Source organism: Astatotilapia calliptera, chromosome 3 (genome assembly GCF_900246225.1).
Source record: "Astatotilapia calliptera chromosome 3, fAstCal1.2, whole genome shotgun sequence".
Classification (NCBI taxonomy): domain Eukaryota; kingdom Metazoa; phylum Chordata; class Actinopteri; order Cichliformes; family Cichlidae; genus Astatotilapia; species Astatotilapia calliptera.
Window position 1 is genome coordinate 52037374 of NC_039304.1, and position 25730 is coordinate 52063103.

The 25730-nt window shown below is 43.7% G+C and overlaps 1 protein-coding gene across 2 annotated transcripts in view; it reads left to right on the forward strand.

Annotated features, from left to right (window-relative positions):
* Positions 1-25730, forward strand: part of LOC113019650 (alpha-2-macroglobulin-like) — a 41131-nt gene that overhangs the window by 4965 nt on the left and 10436 nt on the right. For both annotated transcript variants that reach the window (XM_026163421.1, XM_026163422.1), the window contains exons 6-25: positions 178-343; positions 418-502; positions 599-740; positions 5474-5591; positions 5685-5794; positions 5892-6059; positions 6294-6521; positions 15898-15961; positions 16056-16201; positions 16607-16756; positions 17640-17783; positions 17890-17992; positions 18089-18227; positions 18594-18819; positions 19080-19206; positions 19766-19887; positions 19973-20024; positions 20248-20331; positions 24888-25064; positions 25315-25390. In XM_026163421.1, the coding sequence (XP_026019206.1) occupies positions 178-343; positions 418-502; positions 599-740; positions 5474-5591; positions 5685-5794; positions 5892-6059; positions 6294-6521; positions 15898-15961; positions 16056-16201; positions 16607-16756; positions 17640-17783; positions 17890-17992; positions 18089-18227; positions 18594-18819; positions 19080-19206; positions 19766-19887; positions 19973-20024; positions 20248-20331; positions 24888-25064; positions 25315-25390 (2627 nt within the window). The remainder of the gene's footprint in view (positions 1-177; positions 344-417; positions 503-598; positions 741-5473; positions 5592-5684; positions 5795-5891; positions 6060-6293; positions 6522-15897; positions 15962-16055; positions 16202-16606; positions 16757-17639; positions 17784-17889; positions 17993-18088; positions 18228-18593; positions 18820-19079; positions 19207-19765; positions 19888-19972; positions 20025-20247; positions 20332-24887; positions 25065-25314; positions 25391-25730) is intronic.

The window sequence follows — 25730 nt, forward strand, 5'->3', positions numbered from 1 at the left end:
GCTTCACATCTAGAAGGGGACAAAGCTGGCTACAGATGAAGACAGGACATTTTTATGTCCCCCTAAATTTATATTGTCCAGTTTTAGCTCTAATCTTGTTGAAAAAGAAAATAAAGAATCTAGTTGGTACTGTATTTACACCTGTGTAGTAGCTGTCACTGTCACTTGATTTAACAGGATCCTCACAGTAACAGGATTGGACAGTGGCTAAATGAAACATCCAATAGCAGAATACTGCAGCTTTCTTACTCCTTGGACGCTGAGGCCCGTGAGGGACCGTACCAGATCATTGTGTCAATGGGTGAGAGGAAAATATCTCACAACTTCAAAGTGGAGAAATATGGTAAGTCAGTCTTATTTATTCTTAAATTCTTTGTTGTAATGGAGTGCAAATGCTGACATTCATATTTCCCCCAGTTTTACCCAAATTTGATGTGACAGTAAATATATCTGAAGAAGTGAGTATTGGGCAGGAAGACATTGAAGCTAAAGTGTGTGCAAAGTAAGGAAAAGTTCTTTCAGGACAAATTATGTGTTGTAAAATCTGGAGTTTGGAGAGCAAATGACTCATAATGTTTACTTATTTTTCTTTATACAGGTACACGTATGGACAGCCTGTACCAGGACGTGTTACAGTCAATGTGTGCAGACCTACTAATGTGTATAGCTTTGGTATATCGACGTACGATCTTTTGGCCCTATTGCAGATAAGTGCGCCCTGCCACACAGAGACAAAGCAGGTACAGTTATGGCTTCATTTCTCTTTTTTCCCTGATACTTTGGGTACATTCAGGCCCCTGCATTAGCATTACAGCAAACGGGTTGCCTGCTGTACCCAGCTGAACTGGCGCCGTGTGTCCTCTTCACTGTTTTCCCCTACATTTCATCATCTCATACTTTCATCCACGAATTTGAATTGTTAGTGATATCTCCTGTTTCTTGGACGGACGTGTCAGCTCCAAAGGAGTGAAGTGGTTATTGTTGTGCCTAAAAGGCTGCATAGGTTGTGTTGGTGTTTCTAATATCTGCTAGATGATTAGCTTTACTGGTAGGGCTAAGGCAAGTGGTGTGTCTCATCATGTCTGTCACACAAAAGAATACAACTTCTGTGAGAAATCTAAGAACTTCAAAAATCCTCTGATCAGACTGTGACACCTAAACAAACTGAACAAATATACACATATCCAAAGATTCAGCTCCTGTTAAAAGTTTGAACAATTTAGACTGATTTACTGAGTTACTGCTCAGTGTTGGGAAGGTTAAACTGTATTCCACTACTATTTCTGTGTGATTTATTACTATTACTGAAGGCTACTCTCCACACCAACACCAACTAGATGTTTAAATCTTAATATAAATGAGTAACAGTAGGTGGACATTAGGTAAAGCTGCACTTTTTGCAGCGATCTCGTATAGAAAACTATTCCGCGCGTATATAAAACAGGTCCGTGACTCCGAACCGTAGTAAAGGGACCTCTGGCTAATACGTTGGGTTCATGTTGGGCACGTAGCCAAAAACTAGCATTACTTTGTTGTCTGGGTCAAGTTTGCTAGTGAGAGACAGAGAGAGGCGTTGAAAGGCTGCTGCAACGGAGCTTATTGTTTCAGAGGAAAACACGAACACAGTGTACAGTCGAGTCTCAAAACAGTGGCTTTCAAAAGTATTCGGCCCCCTTGAGCTTTTCCACATTTTGTCACATTACAGCCACAAACATGAATCAATTTTATTGGAATTCCACATGAAATGTTTGATTCCAAACATTTGTTACAAATAAATAACTGAAAAGTGGGGGAAATAGCTACAGTGGTTTACTGAAACATGCAAACACAGATTCAAAGAAGGAAATGGGAGTAAAAGATGGATCGACAATGGGATAAAAGTTCAAACTGGTTGTTTGCTAAGTTGTCTGTTATGTGTAGAAACAATAATCCCCTGAGGCAGGTGTCCTTGTTGTGCTTGGATGGTTCATAGGTCAACATAAAGTGCCTGATCGAAATAAAGGAATGAAAAAAAGAAAAGTTCTCTAAGAATGATCAGGTATGGGGACTGAACTGGAAATGAATGTAAAAGCTGCCAAAGTCTCAACACAAACTGCTCAAGCCCATTTTAAAATGGGCGATCGTGGCTCAAGAGTTGGGAGTTCGCCTTGTAATGGGAAGGTTGCCGGTTCGAGCCCCGGCTTGGTCAGTCTCGGTTTTGTCCTTGGGCAAGACACTTCACCCGTTGCCTACTCGTGGTGGTCAGAGGGCCTGGTGGCACCAGTGTCTATCAGCCCCGCCTCTGTCAGTGCGCCCCAGGGTGGCTGTGGCTACAAAGTAGCTGCCATCACCAGTGTGTGAATGGGTGGATGACTGGTTGTGTAAAGCACTTTGGGGTCCTTAGGGACTAGTAAAGCGCTATACAAATACAGGCCATTTACCATTTAAAAATTCCCAAGAAGGTTTGTTTAGTTGGAGGCCAACAAACAAACACACAAAAAGGTAGTAGGTGAAGATTTTTTTCACAGTACTGTATAACATATATATGGTAGTACTGAGATTTTGAGGATGTAAATGAGATGCTGCTGGGAAATTTAAACGATACAGTGGTTTTGTGAGGTGATGCCATCATACTGCTATACAGGCCCAGCTCGACAGGATGTTTGGGATGTTGTGGAGGATACGGCGTCTGTGTTTTCCAAAAAGAATTTCAGATTTCGAATCATCTGAGCACAGAGCAGTGTTTGTCGTTTTAAATGAGCTTTTGCCCAGAAAAGAATGCAGCGTTTCCAGTTCACATTCACATTTGACTTCTTTGCGCAATGGAGCTTTAATCAGAATCAGAATCAGAATACTTTATTGATCCCTGGGGGAAATTATTTTTTGTTACAGTGCTCCATTTTAAACCAACATTAAGACAAGACAGACAATACACTAACTAAGAATAGTACAATATATACATATATATACATACATACATACATAAGTCACTCATAAATAAATAGTTGGAAAAGAAACATGTGTAGCTGTAGCAGCAAACAGTGTGTTAAGTGGATGCGTTGTACAGGGAGATGGCCACAGGCAGGAATGATTTCCTGTGTCGTTCAGTGGTGCATCATGGGTAATCTCAGTCTCTCACTGAACGAGCTCCTGTGACTGACCAACATGTCATGGAGTGGGTGGGAGGTGTTATCCAACATTGTCTTTATCTTGGACAGCATCCGCCTCTCCGACACCACCTTGAGGGAGTCCAGCTCCATCCCCACAACATTGCTGGCCTTACGGATTAGTTTATTAAGTCTGTTGGCATCTGCGACCCTCAGCCTGCTCCCCCAGCATGCAACAGCATAGAGGATCGCACTGGCCACCACAGACTCATAGAAAATCCTCAGCATTTTCTGGCAGATGTTGAAGGACCTCAGTCGCCTCAAAAAATAGAGACGACTCTGGCCCTTCCTGTAAAGTGCTGTGGTGTTTTTAGCCCAGTCCAGTTTATTGTCAACGTGTACTCCAAGGTATTTATAGTCCTCCACAATGTCCACACTAACCCCCTGGATTGAAACAGGGGTCAAGTGTTTCCTGGTCTTCCTGAAGTCCACGATCAGTTCCTTGGTCTTTGCCACGTTGAGCTGCAGATGATTCTGCTCACACCACGTGACAAAGGAGTCGACCACAGCCCGGTACTCTGTCTCATCATCCCTGCTGATGCATCCAACCACCGCAGAGTCATCAGAAAACTTCTGAAGATGGCAGGTCTCTGTGCAGTGGCTGAAGTCTGTGGTGTAGAGGGTGAAGAGGAAGGGGGAGAGGACAGTCCCCTGTGGTGCCCCTGTGTTGCTGATCACCTTGTCAGACACACACTGTGGGAGACGTACATATTGTGGTCTTCCTGTCAGGTAATCAACAATCCAGGACACCAGAGAAGCATCCACCTGCATCGCTGCTAACTTATCACCCAGGAGGGTCGGCCTGATGGTGTTGAAAGCACTGGAAAAGTCAAAAAACATGACCCTCACAGTGCTCGCCGGCTGGTCCAGATGGGTGTAGACACGATTGAGCAGGTAGATGATGGCGTCCTCTGTTCCGAGACGAGGCTGATAAGCGAACTGAAGGGGATCCAGATGTGGTCTTACTATGGGTCGCAGCTGGTCCAGGATGAGCCTTTCCAGGGTCTTCATGATGTGGGAGGTCAATGCCACGGGCCTGTAATCCTGGAGGCCACTGGGACGTGGCGTCTTTGGTACAGGGACGAGGCATGATGTCTTCCACATCACCGGGACCCTCTGCAGACTCAGACTCAGCATAAACAGTTTATGAAAGACTCCACACAGCTGGGGGGCACAGGTCTTGAGGACGAGGGGACTCACTCCGTCTGGTCCAGCAGACTTGCCTGAGTGAAGTCTCCTCATTTGCATCTCAACCTGGTATTGAGTGAAGGTGATGGGTGGGGGAGGGGTGTCAGGAATCTCACAGGAGGCAACATGTGAAGAGAGAGGCTGGCACAGTGGTGTGGTTCTGGATTCCAGGCTGACTGCAGGTGAGGTTGTGGGGGTGGGAGCAGACACTGTGGTGTCGAATCTATTGAAAAACAGATTCAACTCGTCGGCTCTATTCTCACCTCCCTCAGCTCCCCTGCTGTTAGTTGGCCTGAATCCAGTGATGGTCTTCATGCCCCTCCACACCTCTCTCATGCTGTTCTGCTGGAGTTTCCACTCCAGCTTCCTCCTGTAATTGTCCTTAGCCTCTCTGATCTTGTCCTTTAGTAACACCTGGATCTTCCTCACCTCCTCTTTGTTGCCCCCTCTGAAAGCCCTCTTCTTGTTGTTGAGGAGGGCTTTGATGTCCTTAGTCACCCACATAACCTGCATTTGTGGGTGGCACGGTGAACTTTGTGCGCAGATATTGATTTGTGGAAGTGTTCCTGAGGCCATGCAGTGATCTGAGTGGCAGAATAACAACAGTTTTTCATGCATTGCTGCCCAAGGACCTGGAGACTGCATCTGATAGTGGATTTCAGCCTTAACCTTTGCATGTTTTGATGACATTGTGCGCTGCAGATGATGAGATATTCCCCGTCTTGATAATTTTACATTAATGAAATTATTCTGTCATTGTTCTACAATTTGTAGACACAGTCTGTTGCAGATTTGTAAACCTCCGCCCATCTGTATTTGTGAGAAACTCTGTCTCTCTATGATGATCTTTTTATACACATTAATCTGAATGATCTGTTGCCAGGTAACATAATCAGTTGCAAAATGTTCCTTCAGCTGTTTATGTTTAGTACAACTGACCCCTCCAGACTTTTGTCCCCCCACCCTGCATTTTTAAACCATATTGCTTTCATCAAATTCTAAATGAGCTCAAGTCTTTAATGACTCCTCTCTAGTTTGAACATTTAATATATTTTATAGATTCGATTGTGAATGAGATTTGATTCTAATTTTGGTTTATTCTTGTATCAGTGATTTTCTTTCTTTATTGTTCTTTCCAGGCAGACAAGACTGGCTGTGCAACTTTTTCCTTCAACATGTCAATTTTTACTAAAATGGACCAAAAGGTGCTTCAAGATGTTCTGGATATCAGGGCCAAAGTGGAAGAAGAGGGAACAGGCAAGTTGTGTTATTCCTTTAAAATGACACATCGATGTGTATTTAACCAAAAAGGCATTCGCAGGATTGTAACATGAAAGTTTTTACATTCAGGTGTTTCACTCCCTCAAGAGAAGAGAGTCACGATTTCTTACGTCCTTGGAAAAGTGTCTTTCATTAACGTGCCCAAGGTTTGGGAACGGGGATCTAATGTGGAAGGAAAAGTAAGCCTAACATGTTGTTTTCAGCTCAGTTTGTCGTAGCAAAGCACATTTAAATTGTTTGTATTTTCCATTGATAGAGCATTGTGTTCTTCAACAGGTCAGAGCAGTGTACCACAATAATACACCAGTTTGTGACGCACCGGTCTACCTGTTCACGGGACGAATGTGGCAAGCACGCTCACTACAAAATCTGACAACTGACAGCAACGGTGTGGCCTCATTTTCTTTCAGCACTGATAACTTTGACCAGGATATCCAACTCCATGTGAGCTGACACACGGAAACAATGTGTAATTTAATGCAGCCATGACAGCAGCATGAAGCCACAATTGGTTTGTGATAGGCTGCAAATGTCCAAATACCTCCCACAGTAATAAGCTGCAATCCTGAAACAGTTTATGACTCATCTTCCTCCACCTTTGCCTTGCTTATAAAGCCTCGTTGACCAATGTTATTTGTAGATCAAGTTTTTAAATTTTTGTTTCCTATCCCCAACTAGGCAAGCCTGACACCAACAGTGGGTTACCCAGGATACAGAACTGCATACTATGACAGGGGATTTCACACATTATCCATGTCCCAGCCGTCTTCTCCTGATATTAAAACAATCAGCTCTCTAGAGGTACAGAAGAAGGATAAACCAGTGTCCTGTGACGCAGAAGAAGACGTATCAGTAAACTACACTATAGTGGGAGAGTCTCCGGGGTCTGTGGATGTCATTTATCTGGTGAGTTATCTCTCAGCTTTTCACTTTATGGCATAACTACAAAGTTTACCATGACCAGACTTTTTGTGTGTTTGCTAAAAAAGTACTGTTGTAATGCCCATCATGACTGAAGAAGAAACTTTCAGTCCATCATGAGAATCCAGCAGCTTCGATCTGTTTCAGCCTAAATACCTGATCCAGCCCAAACTATATGCTTTAGCAAAAAGGAAAACTAGGGAGGGCGTCTGTCTCGTGAATCACAGACTTCATGTCTGGTTCCTCTGTTTTGTCCCTCATTATTTTCTGTCAGCTTTGTCACGGCTGGCACCAGTCCTGTTGTGGAATGAAAGGAGGACCCAAAATGCGGCAGTGACTGATGATTCGAGTGACGTTTATTTACAAGGTGGCAGTGGCAGAAACAGGCAACGAAGCGTGAGAAATTACTAACGGAAACCTAAACTGGGAGAAACTAAAGAGCAAACCTGAAATCTTAACGAAACGGAGAGCAGAGCAGAGAGACGCAGACTAAGGAACAGGATACCAAGAAACACAGACGAGCCGACAACGAACACAGACCGACACCCACTAAATATACACACACAAGGTAATCGGGTAATCACACACAGGAGGGAAGAACAGCTGAACCCAATACACATGATGACTGGAGGACACAAGCTGAACACAATGACAGACAGACACAGACCTTCAGAACAAAACAGGAAATCTAGAACCCGAACCGGACACAAGGGGGGAGGACACAGAATAACTAGAACAGAGGAAAATAATCATAAAACACAAAACGCTGGGTCAACGACCCAGCACCATGACAGTACCCCCCCTCCAAGGGCTGGCTCCAGACAGCCCAAAACAAAAACAGACGACCAACCCAGGGCGGGCGGCGGGGGGTCCAGGACGGAGGGACCAAAACCAAACAAAAAACAAGCTCCAGTGATCCAAAAGAATTGTCCAAAACACAACACACACTGGAGTCCCTGAACAGGGTCCCAAAACATAGTTCAGGAGGCCATCCCGGAGGCTGACCACTCAGGAGCCTAGAACAGTTCATCTCCGGGGGCCGACCATGTGGAACGCAGTGGTGGCGACGGGGAAACAGTTCAGGCGGCCGACCGTGCGGACGGCAATGGGGAAACAGTTCAGGCAGCCGACCGTGCGGACGGCAACGGTGGCGGTGACACAAGTCCGGAGGCCGGCCGCGCGGAAGGTAGTGGTGGCGTTCGGGAGGTCGTCCATAGTGGCGATGACGCCCAACAAGCGGCCTGGCAGATGATCGCCAATGTCGAGGCGGCAGTTTGGGACCCAAAGGCTGCGTGGCCCCCGCAGCACCAGGTGAGACGGAGGCTGGACCAGGCGACACTGAGGATGCTGAAGCTGGACCAGGCGACGGCGTGGGTGAAGCAGAGAATGGACCAGGCAACGCTGAGGATGCTGAAGCTGGACCAGGCAACGGCGTGGGTGAAGCTGAAGCTGGACCAGGCGAGGATGATGAGGCTGCAGCCGGCGAGGATGATGAGGCTGCGGCTGGACGGGCTCCTCGGGCCCTCCAGCTGACGAGGCAGGAAACTGGCTAGGTTCTCCTGAACCTCGAGCTGACGAGACTTGGGGCTGGACGGGCTCCTCGGGCCCTCCAGCTGACGAGGCAGGAAGCTGGACGGGCTCCTCGGGCCCTCCAGCCGACGAGGCAGGAAGCTGGCTAGGTTCTCCTGAACCTCCAGCTGACGAGTCTTGGGGCTGGACGGGCTCCTCGGGCCCTCAAGCTGACGAGTCTTGGGGCTGGACGGGCTCCTCGGGCCCTCCAGCTGACGAGACTTGGGGCTGGACGGGCTCCTCGGGCCCTCCAGCTGACGAGTCTTGGGGCTGGACGGGCTCCTCGGGCCCTCCAGCCGACGAGGCAGGAAGCTGGACGGGCTCCTCGGGCCCTCCAGCCGACGAGGCAGGAAGCTGGCTAGGTTCTCCTGAACCTCCAGCTGACGAGTCTTGGGGCTGGACGGGCTCCTCGGGCCCTCCAGCCGACGAGGCAGGAAGCTGGCTAGGTTCTCCTGAACCTCCAGCTGACGAGTCTTGGGGCTGGACGGGCTCCTCGGGCCCTCAAGCTGACGAGTCTTGGGGCTGGACGGGCTCCTCGGGCCCTCCAACTGACGAGACTTGGGGCTGGACGGGCTCCTCGGGCCCTCCAGCTGACGAGTCTTGGGGCTGGACGGGCTCCTCGGGCCCTCCAGCCGACGAGGCAGGAAGCTGGACGGGCTCCTCGGGCCCTCCAGCCGACGAGGCAGGAAGCTGGCTAGGTTCTCCTGAACCTCCAGCTGACGAGTCTTGGGGCTGGACGGGCTCCTCGGGCCCTCCAGCTGACGAGTCTTGGGGCTGGACGGGCTCCTCGGGCCCTCCAGCTGACGAGACTTGGGGTTGGACGGGCTCCTCGGGCCCTCCAGCTGACGAGTCTTGGGGCTGGACGGGCTCCTCGGGCCCTCCAGCTGACGAGTCTTGGGGCTGGACGGGCTCCTCGGGCCCTCCAGCTGACGAGGCAGGAAGCTGGACGGGCTCCTCGGGCCCTCCAGCTGACGAGGCAGGAAGCTGGACGGGCTCCTCGGGCCCCCCAGCTGACGAGGCAGGAAGCTGGACGGGCTCCTCGGGCCCTCCAGCTGACGAGGCCGGAAGCTGGACGGGCTCCTTGGGCCCCCCCAGCGAAAACCGTCTCAGAACCAGTGGGCACTGGAGCCCCTGGCACACACAGGACAGAACCAGCAGGTGCGGGGACCTCTGGCAGACGCAGGACAGAACCAGCAGGCGCACGGGCCTCTGGCAGTAACAGAACAGGACCAGCAGGCACGGTGGCCTCTGGCAAACACAAAGCAGACTGCAGCTGCACAGAGCATTGACTCAGCTCAGGCAGCCACAGCCGGGTGCAGTCCTCAGCTGGCTTCTTAACCTCCAGGGGTCCAGAGTCGGCTGGGGGCTGAAACCCAGCCTCTGGGGAGGCCCTGGGGTGCGTCACAGTCTCTGAACTGGCCAGCTTTTGAGGACTGATTACAATATTGTGTGGTTTGTCTCTCTGCTTAAAATGAACAGATGAAAAATTGTTCTTTGGCAAACGGAGTGTTTTAAATATTTAGGCATAAATTTACCGAAAGATCTTACAAAACTATTCGAACAGAACTACCTACCCTTATACAAAAAAATAAAGGAAGATATAGTAAGATGGAATTTAATTCCTTTCTTTAGTTTTAATTCAAGAATTGATTCTATTAAAATGAATGTATTGCCAAGATTTTTGTATCTATTTCAAACCCTACCAATAGAGATTAACCAAAGTCAATTTAATGAGTGGGATAAAATGTTATCTAGATATATATGGCAAGGTAAAAGACCAAGGGTTCGCCTTAAAACACTACAGCTGGCTAAGCAAAAGGGAGGATGGGGCCTCCCTGACCTCAGATATTATTATTTTGCAGTGCAGATGAGAGCAATAATATGCTGGTGTAACCAATCATACACTGCCCAATGGAAAACCATTGAGGAACAAATGCTGTCTATACCTATTCAGGCAACTCTAGCTGACAATAACTTACAAACCTATATAAAAAATACTGATAACATGTGGGTGAAAAGGACCCTTAAAACATGGAGAACTATTATAAAGGAATATAAACTCGAGACCAATATTACAGTTCTTAAATGGTGTGCTTACGACTCAGAGTTCAAACCTAATGAACTGGATTCTAGATTCAAGGACTGGACAGGTAAGGGCATAACAGCCCTGTGCAGTATAATGAAGGATGGAAAATTGTTCAGCTTTGACATGCTTAGAAAAACATTTTCATTAGAAAAAGAAGACTTCTATCGATATCTGCAGTTAAGGCACTATGCCGACACGAAGATGAGAAACGTAACAATGATAAACACACGCTTGATGGAACTGTTTATAAAAAGCTATAACTCAGAAACTATTGATAGAATTGTATCATGTCTCTATAAGGGTCTAATGGATTTGAAACCACATTCGACTTCATATATTAGAACAAAATGGGAGAAGGAAGGAGGGATAAAAATATTAGAGGAAGAATGGACGGCAATATGGAGATATCAGTGGATGTGTACTAGCTCACAAAAGTGGAGGGAATTTGGCTGGAAGTGCCTAATTAGATACTTTATAACACCTTCTCAGAAGTCTCATTATGATGATAACCCCCCTGCTTGTTGGAGGAACTGTGGAAATCAAAGTGCAAATCATTACCATATTTTCTGGGACTGCTCAATCTTGAGGGATTATTGGAGAGAAATACATAATGCCTTACAGGATATCTTTAAACGTGAAATACCTCTCGAGAGTAAGACTATGTTCTTTGGATATATACCTCAGGAATGGCCTAAATATGATAAACATTTAATAAATATTTTATTGGTGGCCTGTAAAAAGAATATCACCAGAAAATGGTTATCCCCAGAGAGCCCAAACATAAGTACATGGATGGAAATCACAATGGAAATTTATAACATGGAAAAGATAACAGCTTCTGTTAACCACAAGCTGGAGAAATTTACATCATATTGGGAAAACTGGGTTAAATATATCACGCCTCATAGGCCAGATTTTACTATTACAAACCAATAATTATGATGTATGTATATATATTTATAGGATCACCCCATACCAACACATTCGTGTTTTTTTTTTTCTTTTTTTTTTTTTCTTTTTTTTTTTTCTCTTTCTTAGGTTTGTTAGTTTTGTTTTTTGTTTTTTGATTTTCGGATTATGTGATGGTTTCAATTACTTTTATCGTTGTAAGTATTCTTCCCTTATGACTTGGATGTAAATTAAAATACTATTTCAGTATTTAAGGCAGATAACCTAAGTATGAAGAATGCTTACATGATGTACATACTGTGAATGCCTGCTTTTGAAACCTTAATAAAAATATGAATTAAAAAAAAAAAAAGAAAAATTGTTCTTTTCGGGTTGGATTGACTTAGCTTGTTGTACAGGAGGAGTAGGTGAAGATGATGGCTGAATAGGTGGCTGAGCTGATGATAAGGCTGATGAGTCTTCTACCAACTGAGCTACTGACTGGGCTATGGGCTGTAACATAGTTTGTAGTAAGTCTGGCTGTGACTGTAACTGAGCTATGGGTAGTGAAGCTGAATGGGGTGGAGGTGACGGCTGGGCTGCTAACTGAGCTACTGGCTGGGCAGCTAACTGAGCTACTGGCTGGGATGCTAACTCAAAAAACACAGCCCCGGTATAAACAGTCACAAGGTCTGGCGAAACAGAAAGAGTGTCTTTTCTACTCACCACAGCCGGCAACACAGAACTCTCGGGGCCCGGCTGTGGCAATGGGCGTCGGCAGTGTGAATGTCGCTTCCTTCTCGGAGACAGCTCCGACCGGCCGGGTAATTCTACATCCGGCGGGCCGGGCCGCAGATTCCCCGGCGGGCAGTGCAAAACATTCACCACCGGGCTGGGTCGGGAAGCGGTAGCGGCTGGAGGGTGAAGGTGCAGTTCTTTTAGAATGAAGTCCTGTGCGAGCAGGTGAAGAGAGTCCAGTAGCCAGGGGTGAGTAGAAATTAGCTGCTGTAGCCTGGCTTCTACAGCGTGGTGAAATTACTCTCCCTCACGTTCAAGCCACAGGTTAACCTGTCACGGGTAATGGGGAAATACGGACTCAGTCGCGGAGCTCTGGATGCGAAGCAAACAGTGCATTTATTTACAGTGCTCAAAAACAGTCTCAAAACACAAAGCGAAGTACAAAAATTCAACGGTGATCATCTCCAAATTCCCAGTGGTGTGCAGGTGAGTCTCCCAAGTGATTATCCGAGTGTGTTTCTCCTCCGAGAGCTTAATCCAGCGGGCTCCTTCTCTCCAACCTTCTGCTCCGTATCACTTCCTCCTACAAACGAGTGACAACAACAGGTGAGACAGGGTAGCCGGCTAAGGCTATGTTACAAGTAACAAACACTCTTTACTACCGAGCTTCCAGTACAATCCAGCGTCGGCTGCCATCCGGACACACAGTTAAATATCTCAGTCCACAACGAAGGATGATGGCAGGTCGCCCCGGGAAGGACCGTCCGACCATGACATAACCAACCTCGAAATGGAGTCAATCAATTCCTCCCGAAACTCCTGGGAAGGTGCGGTTGCTGCTGGGTCCATGTTTGGTCGGCTCGTACTGTCACGGCTGGCACCAGTCGTGTTGTGGAATGAAAGGAGGACCCAAAATGCAGCAGTGACTGATGATACGAGTGACGTTTATTTACAAGGTGGCAGTGGCAGAAACAGGCAACGAAGCGTGAGAAATTACTAACGGAAACCTAAACTGGGCGAAACTAAAGAGCAAACCTGAAATCTTAATGAAACGGAGAGCAGAGCAGAGAGACGCAGACTAAGGAACAGGATGCCAAGAAACACAGACGAGCCGACAACGAACACAGACCGACACCCACTAAATATACACACACAAGATAATCGGGTAATCACACACAGGAGGGAAGAACAGCTGAACCCAACACACATGAGGACCGGAGCAGACAAGCTGAACACAATGACAGACAGACACAGACCTTCAGAACAAAACAGGAAATCTAGAACCCGAACCGGACACAAGGGGGGAGGACACAGAATAACTAGAACAGAGGAAAATAATCATAAAACACAAAACGCTGGGTCACCTTTCTCACTCACTATGTGTTAACAGACCTCTCTGCACTGAATCATATCTGTTATTAATCTTATTGTAGGGTCTACCTTACAATAGAAAGCACCTTGATGTGACAGTTTTATTGATTTTTGTTGGCCTTTTTTGCGCTCCATCTCATCCCAAACCATCTCCTTTGAGTTTAAGTCAGGTGACTGTGGAGGCTAGGCCATCACTCTCCTTCTTGGTCAAACAGCACTCACACAGCCTGGAGGTGTGTTTGGGGTCGTTGTGCTGTTGGAAAATAGATGATGCAATGGCATGTGGCTGCAGGATGCTGTGGTAGCCATGCTGGTTCAGTGTGCCTTCAGTTTTGAATAAATCCCCAACAATGTCACCAGCAAAGCCCCCCCCCCCCCCCCCCCCCACACACACACACACACATACACACTATCACGCCTCCTCCTCCATGCTTCACAGTGGGAACCATGCATGTAGAAACCATCCATTCACCTTTTCTCTGTCGCACAAAGACACGTCAGGTGGAGCCAAAGATCTCAACTTTGGACTAATGAGACCAAAGCACAGATTTCCACTGGTCTAATATCCGTTTCTTGTGTTTCTTGGCTGAATCGTAGCATAAATGAATCACTCACTCACTCACTCACTCACCCCCTCCCTCCTGGCTCACAGCTTCTTCTTCTGCTTGGTTGGCAACCAATGTTAAGGCGCATTACCGCCCCCTGGCTCACAGCTCAGTGGACATTTAGATGAGAAAATATATATTTAACACGTGAGGAAAATACTAATAAAATAAAATAAAAATAAATAAAATAAATGTTACCTTTAGAAATCTTTTTTTTTGCTCTTTTTTGCTCTATAAAAATGGTTGTTTTTCTTTTTCAATCACTTATCTTACCTGTAGGATTTACTAAAAAATGGAAACAAATTAAGTTTGAGTGAAAATGTAAATTTTTTGCACTCTCTGGTCAACTGACTCAGTGACTCAAATGACTCAAAACACCCGATTCACTTTGGTGAGTGACTCACTAAAACTCGATTCAGCAAAAAGAATCAAATTTACCATCACTACCTGCTACTGGAACTCTGTGTGGCATTTATCTGGACTCTAATCTGAGCTGCTGTTAACTTGTGATTTCTAAGGCTGGTGACTCTGATGAATTTATCCTCAGCAGAGGTGACCCTTGGCCTTCCTTTCCTGGGGCGGTCCGCATGTGAGCCAGTTTCATCGTAGCACTTGATGGTTTTTGTGACTGCACCTGGGGACACATTCAAATATGAATTCTAACAGTTGTGTCAGCTGTTCTGTCAGCCGTGTACCAACCTGACTTCTGCACAAAACAACTGATGGTCCCAACCCCATTAAGAAGGCAGGAGATTCCACCAATTGACACTGATAAGGCTCACCTGTGAGGTGAAACACGTCAGGCGAGGGTTTGCAGCACTGTTGTGCAGCAAAGTTGTGTACAGGGCTTTGAGTGCTCAGAAAGAGTAGAAAAGCGCTATATAAGAACCAGTCCATTTACCATTACCATTCACTGCCAGTAAAGCAAAGGGCAGCTCTGAGGACTCTAAAACATAAAACATATTTAGAGATATTTATATACTTTTCTTTGCTTCAGTATGCATCTACATTGTAGAAAGTATTAAAATAAAAATTAAAAAAACACTGAATGAGAAGGTGTGTCAAAACTTTTAACTGGTAGTGTATATCCACCAGTGTTGGTCAAATTACTTGAAAAAAGTAATCAGTAACTAATTACTGATTGCTTCCCCCAAAAAGTAATTAATTACTTAGTTACTTAGTTACTTTTTAAAAACACGATTTACAACCTGAATAGGTGATAAAGCGATAGATCTTTCAGCCCAATTCTACTTTTTCTGCATAATCCATCATACAAAATGTAATCAAATGGAAAAGTCTCTTTTTAAAACTTGTTTTATTAGTTTTAATCTTTTAACTTCATGCATCAAGCAAAAATTTAATTATCTGCAACATTCTCTGACTGGAAGAAATTAGTTTAACATTTAAACCTATTTTCTGCACATTCCAGCACATAAAATAAAATATTTTTTGTGTTTACACTCACTCTTTCAAATAGATGCAAGTAAAACACAGCAGAAAATAAATAAAGTCAAAGACTCAGCGGTCCTTTTGCTCTATTTTCACCTGTAAAGCAGGAGTGGGGTAGGCGGAGGTTTACCCTGGTGCAGGTGTGCCGCGGCGGTCAGTTAAAGAATCCGCGAGTTTCTCTGTGAGTTTCCCATTACGTCGTAGCTACTCGGTGCTTGTTTGGAAGTTTAGGGGTTTTTTCGCTGTAAAAAGAAGTTTTCTTCCCACGCACGATGGACACTAATGTTTTTGTCACTTTTTACGGAATCAAACTCAAAGTAAGGTCAGTACTTCCACGCTTTAAACGCTGCACGCTCATACTCTCTCCCACAATCGATATGTGATCCACTGTTGATCTGCACACAGCTGTTGTCACGAACGGCGCACTCGCTTACGCCACTGTCGTGAGACATTCTCGCAAAAAATCACGGTTTTAGTAACGCAGTAACGCAGCGTTCCTACGGGAAAGTAACGGTAATCTAATTACCGATTTTGCAATAGTAATCCCTTACTTTACTTGAAAAAAGTAATCAGATTACGCGTCACTGCCCATCTCTGATGTGCACAGATATCAGTGCTAGTTCATTCTTGTTTTTAAATGATTTCTGTCTTCCAGGTGTTGTCCAGAGGAGCTGTCACCATGCAAGGACAAACACAGGTTGAAGTGCAAGATAGATCGGGTAAAATTCCCATATTTCCACAAATGCCACAGCCAAGCATTGACGTTGGTCTGTTTTGTTGATCTGTGGATGCATGTTTGGACCTGTGTTTCAGTGAATGAGGGCCAGGTGTCCTTTAAAGTCAGAGTGTCTCCTGAGATGGCTCCAGAGTTCCAGGTTGTGGCTTATGCCGTCCTGCCAAGTGAGGATGTAATTGCCCACAGTGCTGACTTCTCTACTGACAAATGCTTCAGCAACAAGGTGAGTGTAATTCTAGAGGTGTGCTGTGTGTTTGGTGTCTGCAGTCATGCCATGTCGTTCAAATCAAAGTCAAATTCAGTTGGCTAAATCACCTGAGGATTTCTAGCATCAGTAAATGGACTGGTTGTTGCACAGCTGTTTCTACTCTACCTAAGGATTCAAATTGCTTCTTTATATGACCTCATGACCCGCTCACTCCCATTTATACAAGCACTTTTTCAATGATGATGCAAGTCCTACCTATCTAACACTGACACAGTGTTCATACAGTGTCCAACGTGGGCTACAGCCATCTCATGGGACTCATGATTTGTCACTCACCACAGTGAAGCAGCTCATTTAGCCAGAAGTGCGTGGGGAGTTATCACAGTCACTAAACTTCTACGGGTGTTTTGTGTGTGTCAGGTGTCAGTGGAGTTTTCACCATCTTCAGCCGTCCCAGGTGAAGAGACCAACATGCAGGTGACGGCCCTGCCACGTTCTCTGTGTGGTGTGAGCGCCATCGACAAGAGCGTTCTCATCAAGGAGCCTGGGAAGACTCTGGATGCAGATAAGGTAACTGCTGATATTAACACCAGTGAGGTGGACACATCCCTTATTTCCAGAGCCCGTAGTGTCAAGAGTTACCAGCAGCTCATGCCTTCACTCCGGTACTTGTGTCCTGATAAGTATTCTTTGGGCAGTCGTACATTGAACTGTTTTAAACAGTCAAATGCTGAGTTTGTCTTAAAGCAAACTGGTATAAAAAATACAAGGTTACAAATGCATGTGTCTGTGATGACAGTCTTTCTAGCGAGTAAGTAAGTACCATGCTTGTTGCTCATGTGGTTGCAGACAGCAATATTTTAATCTTATAAAATTAATTCCTTTTGAGCAAATTAATATTTCAGCATGGAGATAAATCCAGGATCATGACCTTTTTTTTTTTAGCAAATAATTCAACCATGCAAACAAGTGTATGACCTGCCAGTCACTGTCTGCTTTACTTGAGAAGAATTTAACTTTGCACCAAAACTGCTCAAATACACGAGTATTTGTTGATGTTAAACATACAGCAAAACCTGGAAAAAGTGAGACTTAGTGAGTTTAAGGAGCTACAGAGACAGCTTCAAATGGAGAACACTTACTGTAGCCATATAAATCACTAAGAACGATGTGGTGTTTATAGTAAAATTGTAGAACTTCTGTAACATTTGGTAAACAGATACTTCAACTACAACACCTCACATCTGCGAACACTTACTGCTGACTTGATCATTTTTATTTATTTATTTTTTCAGAATTCTTCTTAGATAATGTAGCAATTGATTTGAGCCTAATCTGTACTTGTATTTACACCAGTACTACAGGTAAGAGTTAAAAAACACATGTGGATCAAATGTGACCAGGCTGGCAATAAATGTTTGGAGGTTTTGCTGATCTGCACTTTTCTTTTCAGATATTTGACTTGCTCCCACTCAAGAAATCCTCAGGTATCCCGTATGAGGTTCATGATGCTACAGAATGCCTTAATGTGAGACCAAAAAGATATGTTTTGCCGCACCCCAGTCAAGAGCAAAATGACGCCTATGCAGTTTTCCAGGTAAAATACAAGTATACCTGTGAGTCCGTCAAACATAACGTAAATACAATAGTTTTTGTTGTTGTACCAGTTTTTGCTGACCTTTGTGTGCTGCTGAAATATGTAGAAAGTCGGACTGAAGATGGCGACAAACTTGCTTTTTCGATTGCCTTCATGCCTCAAGTTCAAAGGAAAAGTATACCATGATGGCTCTCATCATGTCTCCTACAGTAAATCTTTCACTTGTTTGTGTTGTGTTTTTGATACAAATTTTCTTTTTATTCACCAAAAAGTAAACTGGTAATTATTTTTCTCTTTTTATTTAGGTATGCTTCCCCGGTTTAGAGATGGTTCTATACGACTAAGTAGTCCTGGTCTGGGATCTGCTGGGCAGCTTCCTCCACTAATAGAGACAGCTCGCTCTTTCTTCCCTGAGACATGGATCTGGGATCTGGTGGAAGTTGGGTAAGTATCTGTTGTGAAGAGATCTGGTGCATATTCCATTTTAAAAAGTTTATACGATCACATTTAGAAACCCATGTGAACTTTCTGCTGTGTCTTTGCACACATGAAAAAGATGAAAATAGAATAATTGTGAGTTTTTTCTTGAGCATGTTTTGATGCTTCAGGCTGATGTTTTGTCATATTTAAAGTTTTGTGGGATATATTATTTCACTGTCATCAGCACCGTGGAGCTCTTTTACTTTGTCAATGCAACATATACAAGTCATTCACACTGCAGGATGTAACTATGATATACAAGTAATTTACAGACATAAAAACATGTTTGATTATGTTACAGAATATGTTTGTGTGTATCTGCTGCTTCAGAGACGATGGAAAAAGGGGCGTGTCCCTGACTGTCCCAGACACCATCACCACCTGGGAGACGGAGGCTTTCTGTTTGTCCTCTCAGGGTTTTGGTTTGGCTCCTCGTAAAGAAATGAAAGTCTTCCAACCTTTCTTCCTTGAACTCACCATGCCCTACTCCATCATCCGGGGGGAGCACTTTGAACTGAGGGCGACTGTCTTTAACTACCTGACCAGCTGCATCATGGTAATGAATGATTAAAGTGTTTAGATACATGTCTGTTCATAGCCAAGGAAAGCCATACTGAAAACATGACTTTCTAAGCAAAATTTATATCATAGTTATTAAAATACAATAGAAAATATCTTTTCTTTGGCAATATAACCATGCAGGATGCAGGCCGTTCTTGAAGGGCCCCTGCTCACCAACACCTACAAGCTCACCTGTAGGTGTGTTCACATTTGAACTCAGGTTTAAATGTAGCCATGTCTGTGTTCCTCGTACAGGTTACTGTCACTCCTGGGCCGTCCTCAGATTACACCCTCACGCCTCTCTCTGGTGATCTGTACACATCCTGTTTGTGTGCCAACGAGCGCAAGACCCTCAGGTGGACCATGATCCCAACAGCCTTAGGTGAGGATCAGGCTTTGGTCCTCCACACGTGGGGGTTGTAGGGAGTGGGGCAGAACGTCTATACCTCCAGTCTGAGGGCAGCAGCTGCCTCCATCCTCATGCTTTACCTAATGCAGCTGTCTTAGCCAATTACAAGTCATTTTGAAACCTTCCTTTCAATTCATTATGCATGCTTCCCTTGCACAGTATCATTAGAACAGACTGTTTGCAGTTGCATTGCCATGCAAATGATTTCTTCTTAATCTTAAATGGATCTTATGATTTGCAGTACTTTGGCCTCCAGCAGGACTCAGCAGCAACCCTGACATCATTTTGGACTGTTTTTTTTTTCAGCTCATGTTTTTCATGTCTGATGCAGTAAAATTTCCAATTGTAATTGATCTTACCTTCGATTTAGAACCAACATTAAATCTAGATTTAGATCTAGTGTGATCACAGTTAACCGCCTCCTTTTGTCCCAACACATTTCCTTCTAGTTTCTACAAAATCTGTAAAATAACCTCGGTAACCTTTATTTTAATGGAGAGACGAAGAAGGTGACCTGTGCTGCTGCTTTTAGGGGCTGTGAATGTGACTGTGTCTGCTGAGGCCGTAGCGTCCCATGTGTCATGCGATAATGAGGTTGTGAGCGTACCAGACAGAGGTCGCATCGACGTGGTCACCAAATCTCTCATAGTGAAGGTCAGTGTCATAAATACGAGACGAGAAAAACATTTTTACTCATAAAATTTAAATTGTTACTCATTTTAAAGATACTTTTCCTCAGGCTGAGGGAAGTGAGACGACAAAGACGTACAACTGGCTTCTTTGTCCAAAAGGTCAGTGTGATGTCCATCAGTCACAAAGTTTAAATAAAGAAATGACCTAAATGCTCAAAGTTAGCAGTGGAGTGCACTGTGTACATAAAATGTGCCAAATTTTCATCTTTTACTTTCACAAAATGTAACGATATGTGCTGAAGATCAGGCCACCTGGTGACTTTGGACAGTAACTGTTGTAGTCGTGACTTCCTGATTGGACGTTTGTTGTGTCTGTACACAGGAAGCCCGCTGACGGAGGAAGCAGAGATACATCTGCCTGAGAATGTGATAGAAGGATCTGCCCGCACTTCTGTATCAGTCCTGGGTAAACCTCATGATTTCATCTCAATTTTGATTCAGCCAAATAAAAATATGGCAGGTTAAAGCTTTGTTAAAAAGGCAAATTACTAAAACAACAGAAAATAAAAGAGACGTCATGTTCAAGTAAAAGTAAAAACCGTATTCAGCTTTTAAAAGATGATTTCATTTATAGATAGACCCACGTCTTCCTGGCCTTGTGTGAAAAAGAAATGGACCCCAAAAAGGCTGTTTGTGCCATTCTGTGCAGGAAGAACTGCGGTCTAGCTTTAGTCATAAGTGTTGTTTGAAACGCTGAGTTTTGGCCCAGTCACACCAGAGGCTTTTCCAGCGCAATCGTTCTGGTCATGCAGAATCATGTCAGTAGGATTTAAGTCCAGATTTTGACTCGACCACTTTCTGGTGTCCTGGATCATTTTCCATCTTAACCCTCTGGGGTCGACGTATGCGCCGACACGTCAAAATCACATGACCAATTTAAGACGACACAGCTACAAGATAGTGAGGGGATTTCTTTCTCTTGTTGGAGAACCGACTCTTTCGGATCGGCGCATTAAAAAGAGCCGGCTCTTTCAGCCCCCAACCGGCTCTTCAGGTTGTTTTGTTGGTCGAAAGTAATGGACGTCAGACTATATACCAGTTCTTGAATTGTGTCGATGGGCCACGTAAAACCAGAGTTATGATAAAAAATACACATAAAGTTTTCTTCTTTACAAAACAGTGGCGTTTACAGCAGGAAGAACGGTAAAAACGGCGTTTTCTACAGACAGCGCTAGCAAACACTCTCTGCTTGCGCGTGAAAAAATAAAAATAAAAAACACTCCTTCCCTATTGGTGTTAGAGTTTACCATGTCAGCCAATCAAAAAATGATATGGCAACATGTGACGCTTGATTATTTAGGGAGAACGGCATTTTTAGTAGTGACGGAAAGCGAGCAAAAGAGAGAGCGAGTTTTCATATGTCACACATTAGTGACGTTTAGCGTGTTTGGAGGCTGTAGTTAGTGTGTTGTGTAGTTATTGTGTTGTATTGTGTGTCAGTTAGACTGCTGAATGTCACATTTGCTCCAAAAACGCCGTCAAAGGTAGAGTCCAGTGTAAACGCTGTTCCCACATGGAAAACTGGACTGATGCTCCTCCTGCTGTCAGACCTGCTTTAGGCCTGTGCTGTTCTCCTCTGTCTTATACTGAACACAAATCATTTGTGTGCCTTCTTATTTGATGCAGTACACCTGATTGTTCTGTAAATAGATTTAACTGGTTATGTAAAAAACGCCTGAGGCCTGGGCTGCATTTTTAGGTAAATAGTACCATATAACTTTGTTGTTTGCAAAATTTGTGCATAATTTTATTCTTTCTATTTGCATTTCAAGTTATGAAAATGATTCATTAAACATGTTTGTGGGTTTTACAGTAAAAAATTTAACTTTTTCTACTCGGATTTTGACATTTTTGTCTGAATTTAGATCAACTGTGTATAGTATGCCAAAAGGAAAAAATAACTCCAATTTCAGATATTTAAAGCTGTGCTGAAAGTAACGATACCAAACAAGGCAAGATAAACTGTTTTTAAAGGTGAGATATAGAGGTAAAATCAAAAGTAGTCAAAAACGGCCAATTATACCCTGGACCCCAAGGCAAGGCAAGGCAAGTTTATTTGTATAGCACAATTCAACAACAAGGTGATTCAAAGTGCTTTACAGAGACATTAGAAACAAAAACAAATAAAAAGCATGATTTAAAATTGATTAAAACAAGCAAACAAACAAACTAATTAACAAACAAACAAACAAACAAAACAGTATATAAAATCAAAACAGATAAAATCAGAACAGTAGATAAAATCAGTAGTTAAAATGTAAGTTTTGAAATTTAAGCTTAAAAGTGTGGATTTGGTGCTTTATTCAAATGCAGCTGAGAACAGGTGAGTCTTCAACCTGGATTTAAATAAACTGAGTGTTTCAGCTGATCTGAGGCTTTCTGGGAGTTTGTTCCAGATATAAGGAGCATAAAAGCTGAATGCAGCTTCTCCGTGTCTGGTTCTGACTCTGGGAACTGATAAAAGACCGGATCCAGATGACCTGAGGGATCTGGAAGGTTCATACTGGGTCAGGAGGTCACTGATGTATTTTGGTCCTAAACCATTCAGAGCTTTATAGACCAGCATCAGAACTTTAAAGTCTATCCTCTGACGGACAGGCAGCCAGTGTAAAGACCTCAGAGCTGGACTGATGTGGTCCACTTTTTTGGTCTTAGTGAGGACTCGAGCAGCAGAGTTCTGAATGAGCTGTAGTTGTCTGACTGATTTTTTAGGTAGACCTGTAAAGATGCTGTTACAGTAATCAAGCCTACTAAAGATGAATGCATGGACTAGTTTTTCCAGGTCCTGTTGAGACATCAGATCTTTTATCCTTGAAATATTCTTGAGGTGATAGTAAGCTGACTTTGTTATTGTCTTAATGTGTTTTTCTAAGTTTAGGTCTGCATCCATCACTACACCCAAATTTCTCGCCTGGTTTGTGGTTTTTAGGTGTATAGATTGAAGTTCTCTGGTGACCTGTAATCGTTTTTCTTTGGCACCAAAGACTATTACCTCAGTTTTGTTTTTGTTTAGCTGGAGAAAATTGTGGCACAACCAGTCATTAATTTCCTCAATGCATTTACCAAGAGCCTGTACAGGGCCTCGGTCTCCTGGTGACATTGTGATATATATTTGTGTGTCATCTGCATAGCTATGATAGTTTATTTTGTTGTTCTTTATAATCTGTGCCAGTGGGAGCATGTAGATGTTAAACAGAAGGGGTCCCAAGATGGAACCTTGGGGAACTCCACATGTGATACTTGTCTGCTCAGATGTGAAGTTACCTATTGATACAAAGTATTTCCTGTTTTCTAAGTATGTCTTGAACCAGTTTAGTACAGTTCCTGAAAGACCTGTCCAGTTCTCCAGTCGTTTGAGTAATATGTTGTGGTCAACTGTATCAAATGCTGCACTGAGATCCAGTAAAACTAAGACTGACATTTTTCCACTGTCTGTATTCAGACACATGTCATTAAACACTTTGGTCAGAGCGGTTTCAGTGCTGTGGTTCTGTCTAAAACCTGACTGGAAGGCATCGTAGCAGTTATTCTGTTTTAAGAAGTAACTGAGCTGTTGAGAAACTGCTTTTTCAATGATCTTACTTAAAAATGGGAGATTTGAGATCGGCCTGTAGTTTTTCATTTGTGTCTTGTCAAGATTGTCCTTTTTCAGTATAGGTTTGATTACAGCAGTTTTTAGTGGTTCCGGAAACACACCTGATAATAAAGAAAAGTTGACGATCTGAAACAGGTCTGACTCTAAAGTCTTTGAGACCTTTTTGAAAAAACCTGTTGGCAGGACATCTAAACAGCAAGAGGATGAGTTCAGTTGACCTAAGATGTCCTCCAGGTCTTTGCTGTTAATTCATTCACTGCCATTGACGTCTATAGACGTCAATTGAAAGCATACGTTTGAAAATGGCTGGCAGTGAATGAGTTAATAGGGTCAAACTGTTTCATGGTGTTTAAACAGTTTTTTGGTGGACACAGTACATATCCTGGATCTGCTGTTGATGTACCAATTGCTTGTCTAATCTTATGGATTTTTTCTGTGAAGAATTTGGCAAAGTCATTGCAGGCCATGGTCGAATGAAGTTCAGCTGCCACTGACACAGGAGGGTTTGTTAGCCTGTCAACTGTAGAAAATAAGATCCGAGCATTATGGCTGTTTTTAGTGATGATGACCCTACGCCACACAGCCCCAGAGCATCACACAGTTGGTATGATGTTCTTTCTATGAAATGATGCGTCACTTTTAAGCCAAATGCAACAAAACTCAAAACTTTTTCTCTTCAGTCCATATAATATTCTCCCAAATATCTTGTGGAGCATGGAGATGTTTTTTAGCTAATGTGAGATAAGCTTTTGTGTTCTTCTTGGTCAGCAGTGGTTTTGTCCATGAATGCTGTTTTTGCCCCGTCTCCTTTGTATTGTTGAATCGTAAACTCTGACCTTTACAGAGGAAGGCAAGGCCTTCAGTTCTTTTCGGTGAGTCGTCGATGTGCTAATGGAGTAATTTCGGCCACATCTTTTCTAGTTTTCTCAGTTTGTGGATAATGGGTTCCAACATGGTGCACTGGCGTTCCAAAGCTGTAGAAATTGTTTTTTAACCCTGTCCAAACTGATAGATCTCAAGACTCCAAATATTTCTGGGAAGACTGAGTTTCATTTCACCAACCAGACCCAGGCCTGATTAAGGCCAGACCTGCTGGATCAAGAAAGCACTCAAGTACAATCTGTTTGACAAAGGGAAGCAGGCTAAAAGACGTCCAGAAGAAACACGTCGTTGCCATGACCAAAACAAATTCTAAAATAGGTTAATCACAGTCAATCTTTGATTTTCAGTTTGGATGTTTTTTCGCTCAGCAAATGAAATCATCATTTAAAATTGCATATTGAAGTATTCAGGTTATTTCTGCCCAATAATACAAAGTTGTTTTACACTAGTTTTGTTAGTTTTAGTGAATCAGTGTTTTTGATCAGGTGACATCCTCGGCCGGGCTCTGAAGAACCTGGATGGATTGCTGCAGATGCCGTATGGATGTGGGGAGCAGAACATGGCTCTCCTGGCCCCCAACATCTACATCCTCCACTACCTGAAAGGCACACAGCAGCTCACCGCAGCCATCATGGAAAAAGCTACTAACTTCCTCACCAGTGGCAAGTTTTTATTGTTTCCTCTAAGAAGGAAATCATTTGAATCACTTCAACACACACGGTTCAAGAAACAAGCCGACAGGAGGCAGAACATTAGCCACAGCTTTTGGTCAAATGCGTCATTTTCCTCATCTGTCAGCAAGAGTCATTGAATTTCCCAAATCTCGATGTACACATGCAGATCCATAAACAAATGGAGTCCAATCATCACCATAGCAACAATGTCTCGATCATGGTGTCCCTGTTGTTACAGGATACCAAAGACAGCTCAACTACAAAAGTGCTGACGGTGCTTACACCACATTTGGAACAGGACCAGGAAACACTTGGTGAGAACATCACTGATCAAACATGTCACAAACCAGAGAGGTTACACTGGTTTTTAAATGTTCCACCAAACAGAAGACGTTTCTTGAAGTTTGACTACCCATTAATAACATAAACATGTCTACCTCTAATACTTAAAATAATTCTCCATTTAATCCTTTGACTAAGCCAACATTAACAATACCTTTTGGTTAATACTGTGTAATTTAGTAGGTAGGAAGGAGCATTAGAGCCACATAAAAATGTTATTGATCATTATTAGAATAAAGTCGAATTTTAAAGCTTAAAGTTATTTTACTTTAAGAAAAAGTCTAAATGCTATTTCAATAATAAAGTCTTAAT